Source organism: Apodemus sylvaticus, chromosome 3 (genome assembly GCF_947179515.1).
Source record: "Apodemus sylvaticus chromosome 3, mApoSyl1.1, whole genome shotgun sequence".
In the NCBI taxonomy this organism is placed as follows: Eukaryota; Metazoa; Chordata; class Mammalia; order Rodentia; family Muridae; genus Apodemus; species Apodemus sylvaticus.
In genome coordinates this window covers 14,876,631-14,895,901 of record NC_067474.1, presented here as the reverse complement: position 1 = coordinate 14,895,901, position 19,271 = coordinate 14,876,631, and the positions used below count along the sequence as shown (strand labels likewise).

General features: G+C 36.4%; 1 protein-coding gene across 1 annotated transcript in view; it reads left to right on the top strand.

Annotated features, from left to right (window-relative positions):
- Positions 1–19,271, top strand: part of Rb1cc1 (RB1 inducible coiled-coil 1) — a 54,456-nt gene that overhangs the window by 16,231 nt on the left and 18,954 nt on the right. Inside the window, exons 2-15 of the mRNA XM_052175989.1 lie at positions 1,384–1,493; positions 3,174–3,288; positions 4,303–4,429; positions 4,570–4,740; positions 6,716–6,918; positions 8,328–8,754; positions 11,999–12,169; positions 12,684–12,868; positions 13,067–13,253; positions 13,334–13,415; positions 13,507–13,568; positions 14,801–14,904; positions 15,142–15,268; positions 15,353–17,244. Coding sequence (XP_052031949.1) covers positions 3,218–3,288; positions 4,303–4,429; positions 4,570–4,740; positions 6,716–6,918; positions 8,328–8,754; positions 11,999–12,169; positions 12,684–12,868; positions 13,067–13,253; positions 13,334–13,415; positions 13,507–13,568; positions 14,801–14,904; positions 15,142–15,268; positions 15,353–17,244 — 3,809 coding nt within the window. The 5' untranslated portion in view covers positions 1,384–1,493; positions 3,174–3,217. The remainder of the gene's footprint in view (positions 1–1,383; positions 1,494–3,173; positions 3,289–4,302; positions 4,430–4,569; positions 4,741–6,715; positions 6,919–8,327; positions 8,755–11,998; positions 12,170–12,683; positions 12,869–13,066; positions 13,254–13,333; positions 13,416–13,506; positions 13,569–14,800; positions 14,905–15,141; positions 15,269–15,352; positions 17,245–19,271) is intronic.

Below are 19,271 nucleotides of genomic sequence, written 5' to 3'. Positions count from 1 at the left end.
TTCCTAGAGAATGAAGTTTACAGTAGTTTAGAGGCTATGTTTATTCTGGTCATTGCATTCTTTCACTGTACTATAGTGCTTGATGTGTTTACTGGGTATCTTAGTAAGGGTTTTCTTTTTTCTTTTTTATTGCTGTGAAGAGAGACCATGATTGAGGCAACTTTTATAAAGGAAAACATTTAATTGGGGCTGACTTATAGTTTCGGAGGATTAGTCCGTTATCATCATGACAAGAAGCTTGTAGGAAGACAGGTGCAGGGGAGCCCAGATAGATTTCTTTCTTTTTCTTTTTTGTTGTTTTTGTTTGTTTGTTTGATTTTTGGATTTGTTTGTTTGTTTGTTGTTGTTGTTGTTGTTGTTGTTTTGGAGACAGTTTCTCTGTATAGCCCTGGCTGTCCTGGAGCTCACTCTGTAGACCAGGCTGGCCTTGAACTCAGAAATCCGCCTGCCTCTGCCTCCCAGAGTGCTGGGATTACAGCCATGCGCCACCACCTCCTGGTTTGAGCCCAGATTTCTACATCTTAATCTGTAGGCAGCAGGAGACTGCCACACTGGGCATAGCTTGAACATAGGAGGCCTCTAAGCCCATCCCTCCACGGTGACACACTTCCTCCAACTAGACCACACCTGCTCCAACAAGGCCGCACCTCCTGATAGTGCCAGCCCCTGTGGGCCAAGCGTTCAAACACAAGACTACTACAGTAGGGAAATCTGTGAATGAGTAACAGACTTATTGACAGTCAAAGATGGCATGGAATATAAAGAAGTGAGTTATTACAGGGAAGGATATGATAACAGTGTAAATGGATATTTACACTGAGGAATTTGGGTTGGTAAAAGCAGCACGTTTATAATATACTCTAGTAACTGAAATATTTGAATACAGGAATAGTGATGTATCCCTGTAATCTCAGCACTTGGAGCACGAGGCAAGTTTAAGGCCAGTTTGGACTGAATAACTGGACTATTTCTCAACATCAAGCAAACCAGCAAAAATTGGATGTTTTGATGTAGCGGTTTTACTTCTTAAAAAATTAGTCTTTTAGAAATAATTCTGAATACAAGAGATGAATGTATTCTGTGACATTAAACTCTGGAGGCTAATGAGTTACACATCGTGTGCCTTTGAAGGGGAGTACTTTGTTAGGTATTAGTACTGAGGGCTAAGAAGCATTGCGATAATTCGGTGGCTTTTGTCTTTAGTGGAGCATTGTAGTCTGCATCACAGTTGTGGATTCAGTAAATATGCAGGCAGAAAAACTGTACCAGGTAGCGAACTATTATTTTAGATGTCAATATTAAAGGAAAAGAATGATTAACATTATGTTGTTAATTGACATTGAGTTATTTCTCTATGATGACTTCAAAAATTTTCTTTTCCAGTTCTCTGAGTTTCACCAGTAATGCCACTCAGTTGCCAATATCAAGCAAGCACATATAAGACACTTGTAATCTTGTAAGAAAAGCAGTAGTTCTCTTCACAGTGTCTGGCGGTAAGTCATACTTAAACCTTTATAACTGTTTTTTGATCCTTTGACATCATACTATTAAAACCTTTATTTACCTTTTCTTACATGAAAATTTTATGACTCAGAAGGGAAGAACATAAACTAATCTGAGAGGTTAATTTCATCAATTTCATTTGTCTATAGGATTTATACCACCTGATTTTTAAAAACAAAATAATGAAGAAAAAAATAACTAAGATCTTAAAGTCTTTTAAGATGGTTCTTTATTATGAAATGTTCACAAATTACTCTAAATTGAACAAGTTAATGGCAGAATAGCTTTAAGTAATCCTAAGATCCATCCAGTTTACAGTTAGTAGTAGAGAGTGATCTTTTGTTTTTAAGGATATGTTGTTGTTGTTGTTTTTCTGTGTATAAGTGTTTGCCTGCATGTATGTCTGTACCTGGTACATTCAGGGGCTAGAAGAGAACATTGGATCTTCTGGAACTAAAATTACTGACAGTTGTGAGTCACTATGGGAGTGCTGGGAATTAATCCTGGGTCCTATAAGAGCTACAATGTTCTTAAACGCTGGGCCATTTGTCCAACCCCTGGCTGCTGGATTTTTGGGGGTAGGAAAAGCTTTAAGGTTTTTTTGTAGCGTAGTTAGCTCATTACAGAGACAGATTACAGAAAAAGCAGCAACCAAGTAGGAGGAAGTGTGTGTGTGTGTGTGTGTGTGTGTGTGTGTGTGGTGTGTGTCTGTGTGTTTCTTTAACTTGAAATTAATAGCTGTCCTCTGTCTCTGGGGAGGGGATGTGCACAGAGTTCATGGTGTATATATATGGTTCTGTATCCTGGAGTGGAGGCAAGAATTAGATGTCACTTGTTTGCTCTCTCTTCTACCTTATTTTCTTGAGACACAGTCTTCCTCTAAAGCTGGTGCTAGGCTGGGGACCTGTAAGTCCCAGTGAGCTTTCCTTTCACAGTGTTTGGATTATCAGCTTGCCTGTGACCTGTCCTGTGTATACATGAGTCCTTGGGATCTGAACTCATATCCTCTTATTAAGCAGCAAGTACTTTCACCTGCTGAGCCATCTTCTCAGCCTAATAATGGCCAATTAATTGCATTTTTATTTGCTCTCTGAAACAAGGAGGAGCAGTGACTTTGGAGATTTTGTTTTGAGATTAAAATCACTGCTTCTTGAACTGGCCTGGAACTTAATATGTAAGCCAGGCTGGCTTTGAACTCCAGGCCATCTTCCTGCCTCATCCTCCTGAGTACTGGGATTACAAATATGTAACCGACCCCTCCCCCCAATACATACATATACATTGTTTTAGGTTGTTTAATCCCTGTTAAGGATTAAATCTAGAACCTTTTTTGCATATTGCATGCAAATCAATTATTCTGTTGAATTACTCCCTCCACCCCCAATTTCCTATTCATAGTGTAGAAAACAAGAAAAATTATGCACATTACTTTTCTAATTGTAGCCCTCTTTTCTTCCTGTACAAAAGCTGTCTGTAGAGTGTAGAACTGTGCTTTTCACCAGTCTCATTCAAAATACATAACAAAACATGAGTTGTTTGCATGGTCCAACGTGCCTATCTTAAAATCAACACACCACATTTTATTTTTTGTTGTATAGTAAGACTGCTTTATCATAGGGATGAAGGTATTCAACCTTATTCTTGAATGATTCCCTTTGTTTTTTACTTAGGAACCACATTGGAGGGTGAGGTAGCAGTTTCCAGAAAGATCATCATGAAGTTATATGTGTTTCTGGTTAACACTGGAACCACGCTAACATTTGACACTGAGCTAACTGTGCAAACGTGAGTTATATTTCACTAATCTTTTGGTTTTCCAACTTGACTTAATAAAAAAAAATTGCCTTGGGGATTTTCAGAAAATATTCTACCATGATGGGGTCAAGCACAGTCTGAATTTAATGCCCAAAGCCCAAGTAGGAATGATGTTGTGCTCTTGTAATAGCAGCTTGGGAAGATCCCTCTGGATAGACAGTCTAGCCTAATTTGGTGAAATTCAAGATAATGAGACTCTGTCTTCAAAAAGGTTAGTCTTCCCAAGGATAACACTTCTTGAGGAAGCTTTCATGTAACCTCATGTGCTCATGTAACCACACACATGTGCACACATGCAAACATACATTTGCATATACATACAAATATTTTAAAAACCCTACTTCTAAAACAACTTGGGACTAGGGAGTTGGCTTAGCAACTAAAGACCATTTGCTGTTGAAGAGAACACAATTTGAGTCCGCGCACCCATATGGCCGCTCACACTATGTCTTCAATGTTATGGAATCCAGTGCCCTCTTCTGATCTATGTGGCACCAGGCACATATGTAGTGCACAATACACATACAAATAATAAAATAAATAAATCTAATTTTTTAAAAATAACCAATCTATATGAAAAAAAGCCAGCTGGGAATGTTAAACACACATTTTGTCCCAGCACTCACGTTGGAGGTAAACGGACATCTGAGTTTCATGACATTCAGGGATACGTGGTAAGACCTTGTTTCAAAAAGCAGTAGCCATATAGTAAATCTCAAATCTTAGTATCATTTTCCTATTCATCATGCATAATTGATTATAAAATGTTAGAATTAAATTCAGTAAATTGTGCTTTGTGGTTTTTGTATAACTGTTATTCACAATTTTAAAAGGGTAATTCTGAATTATAAGTTTATTAGAGCAGTAGGCATCACTTTGCTATTTTTTGGTAATTTTGTGTTGTGCGTGCATGCACGCGCGCGATGAAGTTGCTTTTATAAAGGTACTACAAATCTGTAAATAACTGGATTTTATTTTCCTAAGTGTGGCCGATCTTAAGCACGCCATTCAAAGCAAATACAAGATTGCTATTCAGCACCAGGTGCTAGTGGTCAACGGAGGAGAATGCATGGCTGCCGATCGAAGAGTGTGTACTTACAGCGCTGGGACGGTAGGTGTCAACAATCCTGTACTGCATACCCTGCTTCCTCAGCAGATGGGAGCAGGGACTGTCTGTGTGTTAAGGGCAGTACACAAGTTCGTCATTTATAACACTTATATTTTTATCATTTCTGCATTTTTTTGATACAGGACACAAATCCAATTTTTCTTTTTAATAAAGAAATGATCTTATGTGACCGTGCACCTGCTATTCCTAAAACTACCTTTTCAACAGAAAATGACATGGAAATAAAAGTTGAAGAGTCTCTTATGATGCCTGCAGTGTTTCACACTGTGGCTTCAAGGACACAGCTTGCAGTGGTATGATATAAACAATTCCTTTAATTGCTTCTAAAAGCATTCAGGTCTAGATTGCAGAGAAGTCAAAATTATGCATAGAAAACATGAAAAACACTCCTTACAGTTTTGTTTTATTTTTGTTTTTAATTGTGCACTTGTCAGAGAACAACTAGTGGCAGTAGGTTCTCAATATAGTTTCAGGGATTAACTCATCTACTTGCTAGTGAGTGTTTTTACCTAGTACCCGTCTCATGGACCTCTTATAAAGACAGGCTTCTTTATGACAGCCTCTTCTACTTCAGTGTAGGGCTGAGGGCCGGGGTAACGTTAGGTCAATCATAGTTTAAGACCATGCATTTGGGTTCTGAATTTGGATCCCAGGATCCATTTTGGGTGATGCACAACTGTCTGAAACTCCAGCTCTAGGGTATCTGATGTCTCTAACTTCCACAGAACCTATACTTATTTGGTATGCACATATGCACAATTGAGATTAATAAAAATTCTTTTTATTTTATAGTTACTAAGTTTTGAAATTTTGGTCCTCTGCATTACTAGTGTGAGAAGATTGTCTTAAATATGACTTGGCCAGCATTTCCCCTAGATGGTGATAGTCACATGATTAGCTAACTAATTGACTCTAAGCTGTCAAGAAATTGCTGTGTTTTACTTTTAGATAAGAAAGAAGATTGTTTCTTAGAACCTGTGAAATAACACAGTTTATATTCTATTTAAAAAGGGTAATATTTAGAAAACTTTCAGCGTTGGTTAGTAAAACTTAGGAAATCATTTTGATGTGTATGTAATACTGGACAAAAGATTGTTTGGCAGGAAAACAGGTGAGAAGAATTTGCACATTTCCAGTCAGAGTGGCACCTTGGTTTATTGGAAGCAGATGGGAGTGAGCGCAGAAGAGGCTTCTGTTCAGCCTAATAGGGAGCCACAGGCTTTTATTTGGTTTTCTTGGAGTGGGCTAACCTTTTGATATTTGTCCATATATTTATTAGTCATGGACTTTAAAGATGCTTTTCTTCTTGTCCATAAGAATTCTGGCTTTGTGATTGGCTGGTAGTAGGAAGTGAGTTAACCCAGGATTGCTGAGTCCATTTTGCTGCTGTTGTCATCATCATGATAAAAGACTTGGTAGTGCTTGAGTCAGGCTGAGACCCTCTTGGTGGTGGCATCAAGGAAAAAATTCAGTGGGATTATACTTACACATTAAGGATCATACTGTGAGCTGGGTGGTAGTGGCAACGGTGCACATTTTAAATCCCAATACTCAGAAGGCAGAGAAAGGTGGATTTCTGTGAATTCAAGGCCAGCCTAGCTTATAGAACAAGTTCCATGTTCCAAAACAGCCAGGGCTACACACACAGAGACACTGTCTTGAAAAAGGTGGGGAGGGGGGAATGTGCGAGTTGAGATGATTGCTTTATTGTAAATAAAATCATATTAAAAATTACATAGTTGGGGCTGGAGAGATGGCTCAGTGGTTAAGACCACTGGTTGCTCTTCCGGAGGACCCAGGCTCAATTTCCAGCACCCACATGGCAACTCACAGCTATCTGTAACTCTATCTGACACCCTCACACATGCATACATGCAGGCAAAACACCATGCACATAAAATAAAAATAAAATTAAATAGTTGGAAAAGAGAGTTTGTTTGTTTGTTTTTAGTTTTTTTTTTTTTTTTTTCCAAGACAGGATTTCTCTATGTAGCCCTGGCTTTCCTGGAACTCACTCTGTAGACCAGGCTGGCCTCGAACTCAGAAATCCGCCAGCACTCTGCTTCCCAGAGTGCTGGGATTACAGGCATGCACCACTACCGCCTAGCTTTTTTTCTTTATAATTGAGGACTCCTACTTTACAATTTGAAGATGATAATGTATTTTCAATCTTTCATGTTTGATAAAAATGTGAAAAAAGAATATATATGCAGACATCCATACAGACCACTGCCCTCTTTATTCTTTCCCTTTTCCATCTGCAAACAGGAAATGTATGAAGTGGCCAAGAAGCTTTGTTCTTTCTGTGAAGGTCTTGTCCATGATGAACATCTTCAGCACCAAGGCTGGGCTGCAATTATGGCCAATCTGGAGGACTGTTCAAATTCATACCAAAAACTTCTTTTCAAGTTTGAAAGTATTTATTCTGATTATCTTCAGTCCATAGAAGACATCAAGCTAAAACTTACTCAGTATGTTTATCATTATGTGGATGTTTAAAATGCCTTTATCAGTAGTTTTTTTAGTAACTGGATGTTGGTTGGAGGCTATATTTATTTAAATGATTATTTTTAGTCTCTTAAAGCATTTTTATTATAATTGTCGTTATTATCATGTGTATAAGTATAGGGATGTGCGTTTCATGGTGCTTATGTAAAGTCAGAGGACAGTGTTTTGATGTTGGTTCTCTCCTCTGGCTGTGGAATTCAGGCAGTTCCTGTTACCTCAGCCATCTCACTGACCCATGTTTACAGTCACACTTTAGTTGTGGTTTTGGTTTTGTTCTTGGTCTCTTTTGTTCCATCTATCTAAGAATCGCTTTCTAGCTTTTGCCCAGTTAAGAAAATGTAAATGGAGACGGGAAGGCCAGAACTCACAGACATGGAAAACATAGTATACATGCTTTACACATAAATCATGAAGTACCGTTGGGTTTTGGAAGGAAAGTACTAAAATAAATCTAATTAATATGCAAGTGAACAATACTTCAACCTTAGAATAATGGTGAATGCATGCTAGTATATGTGGTCTTCAGATTTTGTATTTAGGTTTGGTTTTTATTCTTTTCTTTCCTTAATTTTTCATTTTTTTTTTAAAGTGATGCTGGGAACTCAACCCTTGTTCTTTCCTATTTCAGACAAGCAATTTTGCACCCCAACCCCCAGAACTCCTTCTTTTCTTTGGTTTTTATCATTGTACGTTAACTATTTAAAGAACAAGTTTTGGTCCTTAGTTGACTTCAGAAGAAATATTGGTAGGAAAGAGAATGAATAAATAGTAATAGTAATAGTAAAAGGATCATTTTAAATGTTTATTGCAATAACCTTTCCAAGAAACTATTTTGGAGGGAGTTCTTCTAACCACATCACTTTACTTTAAGGACCTGAATCTGTTAATATACAGTTTTATGACATCTTAAAGATGACATATTTTCCTCCATATTTTTTAGCAGCTTTGCTCTCTCAGTCTGTTATTCTGATGTGGTTAGTATAAGAGTTATCCTAAGGCTAAAATTCTTAATTTAATGCTGTATTTTCAATACATTAAATATGTTTGATTGTGTTAAAGGCAGTTATAGTGTTAGGGACTGCTATGTTCAGTCTTCATTAATTTTAATGTTTTTAATAAATAGGTTTTATTTGAAATAAGTTTGAAAGTCAGTGTCTACTTTAGTATAATCTAGCTAGCTTTGCTTTAAGTTGGTATTTTAATGTTAATGATCACCTCTCTGCTAAGCTGTACTTTTAACTGGCTAATAAAGGAGCGTATATGTGAATAAGACGTGGAGCAGTGGTAAGGCTGGTGTTTTGAAGTACAGTATGATTTCATTGGATGATACTAGAACACACTCGTTTTAATGACTCATGTTTTGTATATTAAGTTTAGGAACTGCGGTTTCAGTAATGGCCAAGATACCACTGTTGGAGTGCCTAACCAGACATAGTTACAGGGAATGTTTGGGAAGACTGGATTCATTAAATGAACATGAAGGCTCAGAGAAAGCTGAAATGAAAAGATCTTCTGAACTGGTGCTCTCTCCTGATATGCCTAAAACAACTAACACATCCTTGTTAACCTCATTTCACAAGTCAATGGAGCATGTAGCTCCAGATCTCACCGATGCTGAACGTGGCAAGGAACTTAGGGAATCTTGTCAAAGTCCTGTCCAGCAAGAAGAAGCTTCAGTGGATGCTAAAGACAGTGATCTGCCTTTTTTTAATGTTTCTTTGTTAGACTGGATAAATGTTCAAGATAGACCTAATGATGTGGAATCTCTGGTCAGGAAGTGCTTTGATTCTATGAGCAGGGTAAGTTGTGTGTGTGGTGGGGGAGTGGGGGGTGTGATTAACAGTAGAACTTGCATTGTTATTTGGAGATTAGGTCAAATCATTTGTAACCATGCACTTGAGTTGATTATAAAGCTGGGAAGATTATTTGTTTTGTTTTGGTTTTTTCAAGACAGGGCTTCTCCGTGTAGAGAGAAGCTGTCCTGGAACTCACTTTGTAGACCAGGCTGACCTTGAATTTAGAAATCTACCTGCCGCTACTCCCAAGTGCTGGGATTACAGGCGTACACCACCACAGCCCAGCTGGGGAAGATTATTTGAAAGTGTACATTTTGAGTGCAGTTTGAAGGGTTTACTTGAATAGATTTTGAGTGGTTCAAGGATAAATCACTACCAATTAAAATATATTTTTGAACATTTCCATTATTTGGAAAGTGGTCTTTTCACAGTGAGCACCTCCCTACATGAGAATTGTAAACTATTTCATCTTCTTAATAATTCATCAATAAGACATTGGGCTCTCAGTTATAATTCTAAAAGTAAACCTGGGTTAAATGTCTCTTATTTGCTCGGTAAGTTGATACAGATCATCTGCATCAGAAAGATGCTACCATGAGACACTTTGGTTTTTAATCTCTCAATTAGTAAGTACTGTTTATCTCATAGTAGTAGTTTTTTTTTTTTTTTTTTTGCAAGCAATATAATAAACAAAAGGTGCTTAGATTTGATGGTTTTTATTTTTGTTTGTCTTTTGATTCTATTTAAAGTCCTTAGTTTCATAGATTAGTCCTATTTCTGTTGTTTCATAATGTATATTTGTAATATATACTGTGAACTCCAGTATTATATATTATACTATATACTGCAACATAGTGGTTTTTCTTGAATTTTAATGTTTGTAATTTCTGAATTCCAGTTCTGATACTTGTGGATTACTCTAGTGTTTATAAATTTCTAAATCAATTTGAATCCCTATATATAGACTGCTATATAATGTCATAGTTGTTTTGTTTGCAACCCAGTTTTAATTTATACATAATATTTTATAATTGTTGATTTTTTTGTAGACTTCTATTTCACAAATCAAGAGTATTTATGATTATGATTAATACATGGGTTACATGTTTATATTTAGCTCAGTTTAACCTTTTCAGAGTTTATTGACCTTTAGTATTTCTAATATTTCTTTCAAGCCACTTTGTCTGTCTGTCTGTCTGCTATCTAAGACAGGGTTTCACTATGTAGTCTTGTCTGCTATCTAAGACAGGGTTTCACTATGTAGTCTTGTCTGTCTGTCTGCTATCTAAGACAGGGTTTCACTATGTAGTCTTGTCTGTCTATCTGCTGTCTAAGACAGGTTTCACTATGTAGTCTCGCTGGCCTTGAAAGAAATTCTTCTGCTTCTCAGGTGCTGGAAGTAAAGGTGTACACTGGTATACTCAGCTATTTATTGAATAATTTGCTTATTGTATTTTTGGACAGTTTGAAGGTTCTATAGTTAAGAATAGAGAAGAGTAGAGAGTTGGTTTCATATGCGCACATGAGTAAAAGATTAATGGAGCAATAAATGCTGATGATAGAAACCTAGGTAATTATTCAAATGATTAATATTAATAAAAATTTATCTGGAAATTGTAGTTTTTATTATCTTTGGGGGAAATGGAATAAAATTGTCCACAAAATAGTAAATAAATCAAGATAAATCCATTGTTTTTCTCTTTCTGACCATTGTTCACATCACTTGAATTATCTCTCTGTTTTATCCTTCCCTAACCTTATTTAATGGTTTTAATGGTATTTAATGGTTCAAATTCCTCCTTTATGCATCAGAAAGACAGTCAAAAAGACCTCAATGAGATGACTTAGTGGGTAAAGGATATCTGAATATGATGTTTGAGTCCTAGTGGGCCACAGGAGGGAATTGACTCTCACAAGTTGTCCTTTGACTTGCATGTGTATGCTATGGCTTTTGAGAGCTCACATTCGTGCCCACACACATGTATGCATTTACATACACAAAATAAACATAGTTGAAGAAATAACGTGGTTGATGTTATCTGCATGTTGATAATTGCAGGTATTCAGAATGCTCTCTGAGGCTTGAAAAGCTATGCAAGTTTTCCTCCATTAAAAGTTGAGCTTAGAAGCTGGTAAGGTGACTCAGTAGGTAAAAGCCTGAAACCTCATTTTAATCCCCAGGACTCAATGTGAAAGGAGAGAAGACATCCCTTTTTGTATATGTCTTTTTTACCCACCAAGGCTCTAGGGTTAGTTACAAGTACTAAAATATCAATAATGATACAGTAATAAAATGTTCTTTCAAGTTATTGGTGATAGTTCCCACATATAATCCCAACACTGAAAGTTTGAGACTAACCTGGGCAATGTAGTGTGAGTTCCTTGAATGAGACCCTGTCTCAAAATAAATAAATGCGTTATGCTTAATGAATGCTAAAACCATACAGCGTAATCAGAATCTGAGGAGGGATCTGTGAAGGAGGAGCAGAGCTGAGGATGAGGAGATTGGCAAAGGTAGTTAGTATATTATGCCACAGTTCCAGGAGCCTTGAATGAAACAACATCATTTAATATCTGTGACCAGTTGTACTAGAAAACAGTTACCATCAGGTGCATACATAACTACATTTTATACACAAACACAGAGAACTAAAGTCAGGACAGGAAAGATTAAAGATTAAGAAACCTTATTAATCAAATAATTTCCTTGTAGTAGAGATTAAGTTTAAACTAAGCTTTCTGTCCCACTTGGGAAGAAAAACCTTGCCTTTCTAAAGAATGGGGACTTGTGGAGTTGTCTGTGCTGGCCTGAATTTGGTCTTTCTACCTTGTTTCCTGAGTTCTGAATTACAGATATGCCAGCATACCTGGCTATGGAAGATGATTTGAGAGACGATGATGAGTTACTACCAAAGAATGGGTTTGTCATTAGCTCTACTTTTATATGACCTTGATGACTTTGAAAATAACACATTCTTAGGGATACTGAGAATTAGAGCATTGGCTGAGATTTGTGATAACTGAAATTATGCTCAATTATTTTTGTATTGTAGTTTGTTTAGGACTTGTTTAGAATGGGGTTCATTCTATTAGCCTTCCTTTGGAAATATAACTTGATTTCCCCGTGCATTCTTTTTCTGTATCATTTTCTCTCTCTTTTGTATCTGACTCTGTGTTCAGTTACTGTGAAATATAGATAAAACTATTTCCAGAAGATTTTACTCATTTATGTTTCCTTCTCATTTAGCTTGACCCAAAGATTATTCAACCGTTTATGTTAGAATGCCATCAGACTATTGCCAAACTTGATAATCAGAATATGAAAGCCATTAAAGGGCTTGAAGATCGGCTGTATGCCTTGGACCAGATGATTGCTAGCTGTAGCCGGCTGGTAAATGAACAGAAAGAGCTTGCTCAGGTATTGCGTTTATGACCACTGTTTTCCAGCTCCCAGAACCAAGTAGCTGAATTTCATTTTGTGCTACCATCCCTCTTCTCATTCCCTCACCCTCTCCCTCCCACCTTCCCTACTTCATGGACTGGAGTTTTCCTACTTGGCCCAGACTGGCTTCCTGCTTAAGTGCTATGGTTTCTGGTAGTTGTTACATGTCTATTCCTTGTGATGTTGATGCTTCATGTGCTTATTTTTAATAAGAAAACACAAATATTATAAAAGTCTAGGATAGCTTAAATTTTATGTTTCCCTGACATTTAAAAAAATTTGTTTGCTTTTGGCTTGTGTTTGGGTTAATTATTTTAGTAAAGCTTTTAAGGTGCAGAAGGCTTTCTGTCTTTGGAATCGCCATCCCTCCGACCCCCCAGCTAATTTTTAGGAATATAAATGAAAAGTGATTCATTGTCTTCTCTTACTGGAGAGCTTGTGTCTTTATGTATCCAAAAGTAAATATTCATAAAACTTTTTCTTCCCAAAGGGATTTTTAGCTAATCAGATGAGAGCTGAAAACTTGAAGGATGCATCTGTGTTACCTGATCTGTGCCTGAGTCATGCAAATCAGCTAATGATTATGTTGCAAAACCACAGAAAACTGTTGGATATTAAACAGAAGTGTACCACTGCCAAACAAGAGCTAGCAAACAATCTTCATGTCAGACTAAAGTAAGAGATTCTGTCATATTTCATTTAGTTCATGGTTTTATTTAATCTTCCCAGTAATAACAGTAATTTCCCCTTATGATTACACTCAAGTGCATATTGACCAACCCTAGGGTTAGACTTTATAGTGCTTCAATCTTTATAGCTTACCCAGAAGATGACTTTTAGCAAATGTTGAACACAATGAATGTTTCTCTGTAGGTGGTGTTGTTTTGTGATGCTTCATGCTGACCAGGATGGAGAGAAGCTGCAAGCCTTGCTGCGCCTGGTGATGGAGCTGCTGGAGAGAGTCCGGATTGTCGAGGCTCTCAGCACCGTCCCTCAGATGTACTGCCTGGCTGTTGTTGAGGTTGTGAGGAGGAAAATGTTCATTAAACACTACAGAGAGGTAGGCAATCCTAATTATTTAATCATATATTAACATTCATAATTGGTATACGTTATTAACATTAATGTTCCTCTTCTAAGTGGGCTGGTGCTTTAGTCAAAGATGGAAAACAGCTATACGAAGCTGAAAAGTCAAAAAGGGAATCCTTTGGGAAATTATTTAGTAAGTATTTATTTATTTACCCTTTTCCTTCTTTATTTTTTGTTTCTTAAGTAATTTCTGAAATAACCATGTTCCTGGTTTCTTTGCATAGGGAAGTCCTTTTTAAGAAATCGTCTGTTTAAGGGACTGGACTCCTGGCCTTCCTCATTTTGTGTATGTATTTTTTTTTTCTAAACAGGACTAAATTTCTGTATTATAAAACCTTATTCAGGGTTAGAAGCATTTATCACAAACAGAAAGTTGTGAGTGATAGTGATTAACATCAAATGTCTTGGCTTTAAGGGTTACCTGGTATAAGCTTTAATATGTGTTAACTTTTTTGTTGTTAATTTTTAAGATTAAATTTTAATTACAATGTTTCTCCCTTCCCTTTAAAAATCCATTGGTATTATATGTATATATGTGTACATATAAATATTCCTAGATATAATCTGAGTCCATATAGTGCTACATATATGTATATTTTCAGAGTTGACCATTTGACACTGGACAACCCTGGGAAAGATAACCTCTCCTGCTCCCAGCTTTTTACTCAGTTGTCAATAGTTCTTTGAGTAGGGTTGAGCTTTGTGGGCTTTTCCCCATGCAACTTAATGTGTTTATTAGTGTTCTCCTTGTTTAGCTCATGTTCAGGTGGTCATTTTGGTGAGACTTTGTGGGTGTAGCTTCTGATGTTACAGGAAGACAGTCTCTGATCAATCTTATTGTCCCCTCTTTCCAATGTGTCCCTCCACTCCTTTTTAAGAGGTCAATTTCAGACATGTTTCTGCATGGAAGTATTTCTTAAGAATGCACAATTATAATTAGAATTCACATACTCATTTATGAATGAACCTATTTCATGAATATTATCTTGACATATTTAAATCTTCTTGACTAGTTATTAAGATAATCAGAGTTACTTTTAATAGATACCAATTCTTGCCAGTATTATAAAAAATAATTAGTAGGTCTTTACAATCCATTTTTCATTTAGGATTAGAGTTTGAACTCTTCAAAATGAGAATAACAAAGAAAAAAATCTTTCTAAGTTTACTGTAGAGACATGTGACCATTCTGCAGGTCAAGGCAAAATTGGAGAATATCATATACAGAGTGTAACATATGGTGCCGTTTAGTGTTGATGGGATCCTAGAATGTTTGTAAAATGGTGCTGGGACAAAAGAGAAACAACAAGCATGGTAGTTCTCATCGAGCAGCTCAGTTTCTGGACTAGCGTGCCCTGTCATATTTGCATGGTCTTTTGTTTAAGTCTATTATTTTTCTCTCCTAATTGAGAGAAGATCATTTGACATGCTTTTGTCGTCTCTTATAGTTGATTTAATTGTTGCAAGAAATCATAAATGCATCCTTTCTATTGGTAAAGGTTTTTTTTCCTGTCATAGACTCAGAAGCCTCGAAAATTTGACTGTGAACTTCCAGATATATCATTAAAAGATTTACAGTTTCTTCAATCATTTTGTCCTTCAGAAGTGCAGCCATTCCTCAGGTAACAGCCATGAATACTTTTGACTTGAGTTGATCTTAAAATGATGAAGATGATGATTGGTCTTCTTGTGGCTTCCTAATCTGCTATACTTGGTGTTTTAGGATTGTGCAGACTTCTTTCAGTTTGCCTGTCCTTGCTTAAGAAGGATCGACCATGCTGTGCATTGTTTTTTAACATAGTGAAATAATTTGTCTGCAGTTTTTGTTAGAAACTAAAAATCTATTATTCTTTTCCCAGGGTTCCCTTACTTTGTGACTTTGAACCTCTACACCAGCATGTACTTGCCCTACATAATTTGGTAAAAGCAGCACAAAGTTTGGATGAAATGTCACAGACCATTACAGATCTGCTGAATGAACAAAAGGCAAATGAGTTGTTTTAAATATATTTAATAATATACGATGTTTGTGATGTTACAGATATTTAAGACTTTAACTTTGTGTTTCAGGTATCCACAAGTCAGGCATCCCCACAGTCAGCTGCTTCTCCAAGAATAGAAAGTACAACAGGCATTACAACTACTACCTCACCAAAAACTCCTCCTCCACTAATTGTTCAGGATACCTTATGTCCGGCAGTGTGTCCCTTAGAAGAATTATCTCCAGATAGCATCGATGCTCATACATTTGATTTTGAAACCATCTCCCATCCAAACACAGAACAAACTGTTCACCAAGCTTCTATAGACTTGGATTCATTAGCAGAAAGTCCCGAGTCTGACTTTATGTCTGCTGTGAATGAGTTTGTGATAGAAGAAAATTTATCGTCTCCTAACCCTATAAGTGATCCACAAAGTCCAGAAATGATGGTGGAGTCACTTTATTCTTCAGTCATCAATGCAATAGATAGTAGGCGCATGCAAGACACAAGCACACGCGGGAACGAGGGCCTTGGGGATCGGGCTGCATTACATGTCCAGCTGGAGAAATGCAGAGTTGCTGCTCAAGACTCTCACATTAGTATACAAACCATCAAGGATGATCTATGCCACTTTAGAACATTCGTACAAAAAGAACAGTGTGACTTATCAAATTATTTAAAATGTACAGCTGTAGAAATAAGAAATATTATTGAAAAAGTAAAATATTCCCTAGAAGTAACACTAAAGGAAAAGCATCAGCAAGAACTCCAATCTTTAAAAATTGAGTATGAATGCAAACTTGATGCTCTAGCAAAAGACAGTGAAGAAAATGTAAATAAAATTTTAAAATTGAAAGAAGATTTAGTTTCCCTTGAGGAGGCTTTACAAAATAAAGATAATGAATTTACTTCAATTAAACTTGAAAAGGATGCTATTGTCTGCATGCAGCAAGATAAGGATCAGAAGTTGTTAGAGATGGAAAATATAATGCATACTCAGAATTGTGAAATTAAAGAACTGAAGCAGTCACGAGAGATGGTGTTAGAAGACCTGAAAAGGCTGCATGAGGAAAAACTAGTGTCATTGAGAGCAGAATTTCAGTGCTTAGAGCAAAGTCACCTAAAGGAATTAGAGGACACACTGCGTATCAGGCACACACAGGAGTCTGAGAAAGTTATAACAGACCACAAAATGTCTTTGGAGAAATTAAAAAAGGAAAATCAGCAAAAAATTGACCAGATGCTAGAATCTCATGCCTCAACTATTCAGGAAAAAGAGCAAGAGTTGCAGGAATTGAAACTCAAGGTCTCTGACTTGTCAGACATGAGGTGTAAGTTAGAGGTTGAACTTGCACTAAAGGAAGCAGAAACGGATGAGATAAAGATCTTGTTGGAAGAGAGCAGAACACAGCAGAAGGAAACGTTGAAGTCTCTACTTGAACAAGAGACTGAAAATTTAAGAACAGAAATAAATAAACTAAACCAAAAAATTCATGATAATAATGAGAGTTATCAGGTAGGTTTATCAGAGTTAAGAGCTTTAATGACAATTGAAAAAGATCAGTGCATTTCAGAGTTAATCAGTAGACATGAAGAAGAATCTAATATACTTAAGGCTGAATTAGACAATGTTACATCTTTGCATCACCAAGCATTTGAAGTAGAAAAAAAATTGAATGAACAAATAGTTGAATTGCAGACTAAATTGAACTCAGAACTGAGTGCTCTTGAAAAACAAAAAGATGAGAAAATAAACCAACAAGAAGAGAAGTATGAAGCACTTCTTCAGAACCTTGAGAAAGACAAGGAGAGATTGGCCATGAACCACAAGCAAGACAAAGAAGAGTTAATTCAGAAGCTTAATTTTGAAAAAGACAAAGCTGTTCAAACTGCACTAGATCAATTTAAATTGGAGAGAGAACTTGTTGAGAAAGAGTTATTAGAAAAAGTTAAACATCTTGAGAATCAAATAGCCAAAAGGTAAGTATTAAGTTTAGAATGTAATTTATTATTTCAGATGTCTCTGTTAATTATAATACCTTGATTTGTTGATTTTTTTTTTATAATTAAATAGAAGAACTGGGATGTTTTCAAAAAGTGAAGAAAATTTACCTTCAAATACTACTCATCATAAAGATGAAAATAACATTATGTAAATTTATTATTGCTGGAGCGAGGTGTGATAGCTTATGCCTTTAATCCAAGTTCTTGGGAGGCTAAGGCAGGAGGATTGTTGTGAAGCCAAGCCTGGGCTACACAGTAAACTAGTTTTAGTTTATAATTTGTTTTAAAAAGGAAACAAATCATTTGCATAAAAATGTTTTTGAAACATGTGATTTATACCTTTCACTAAATTTTTCAGTTGAAATCACTTTTGTTCTTTTCCTATTTTTTTTTTTTTGAGTTTATGTTGATAGGAATATGCCAAATGGTCCTCACTATTGCTTTCTTGATACTGCAATTTCATCATTGTTTTCTCTGGTCGGAAAGCTAATGCTCTTAAATTCTAGACTTCTTGCTTGTGTGTTTCTTTTTATTTAATTTTTTTAATGTCTGTGGAAATAGAACTTGAAGACAAAAAGTCAAAACAGTGTAATGACTGAAAAAGCTCATCAAAGAACTGGATGGTAAATTGGTCATAGCAGAGTATATTAATGAATTATTGCAGTAGCTATGCTGTAAAACTGAGTTTAGTTCTTATTTAGTACAGCATGGACTAGTTCAAGTTTATTCTAGGTAACAGGATCAATAGATGGAACCTTATAAAGACAAAGCCATCAAATGACAGGAAATTTTAACCTGTCCAACTGATCTTCCGAGATTCTTGCTGATAGCAAACTAGAGGGATAAGAAACCAAGAGTAGGAAATGAAGAATTTGATCCAATATTGAGAGAGATGAGATTGCATGAGTGGGAAATTTTCTCCAAACTGACTTACAAACTTGATGCCACAGCTCAGCAGTGCTAGCCTGACAAGAACAATTGTCAAGGTTGGAGTCTAAAGGGCCTAAAGAGACTGACTAATGTTTAGTGAGACTTTGTCAAGCTCTAAGTGAAATATCAAGACATCCTCTGAAGTGCCCATCAAAGTTGATTCTCCATGGCTCGCTGGGAAGCTGCCATAGTACTCAAGAACCTCTTAAAGCAGCCAGTGTTGGCTTAGTCTGCAACATAAGATGAGTAGTTCTCTGTTACTTGTGAGACAACAGGCTACAACCACTTGTGGAGAATAGGACTGGAGCCTCTCTTCTGTCTCCCAAACCTTGCAGGTGTTCTTTTATTGGCATAGTTGAAGCTCTTCAAGGGATTTTGGGAAATGTAGAATCTTTGCCTTGAAGAGCTGGTAGCAGTGTTGTGGGGGGCTGGGGGAGCAGTCTAGCATTGTACACTGTTTTAAACATAGTAGTCAGAATTTGATATTTATTCATATTTAATGCCCAAATAAAAACACTTCAATTAATATATTTGTTTCACATGATGTAACTTTTGTCCCACATATGCCTGAAATTTCCTTATCCTCTCTGTTTTCCAAGACTCAAATTGATGTTATTCTATCCTTCCTTGATTGAACATTGTTCCTTTTCCTTTTTGTTTTGTTACAATCACTGCCATTCTGTAGGTTAAAAGCTGAAAAAAAGTAGAGCATAACTACCCTTCTTGGACCTTACTTCATGACGTGTAGGAGTAGAAGAAGGAATTATAAAACCTTAGGAAACATAAAAGAGCACATAAAAGCTTTAATGTGGGTAGATTTATTTACTAGCCTTTATTTCTGTGATTACCCTGCAACTGGAAAATATATGCAGCTTCCTTTTATTATCTGCTCCATTCATTATCTTAGCCAGTTCTTTGTCTGGTGGTCACTGTTCCTGACAGGACAAGGCCCAAATCTTTGTAAGGAAACTGCCATTACTTCTATAAGGCCATAAGGTTCTCAATTTAACTTTTTAAAAATTGGGTGTTTGTGTCTAAACCCAGAGCTTTGTACATGCTAGTCAAGTACACCA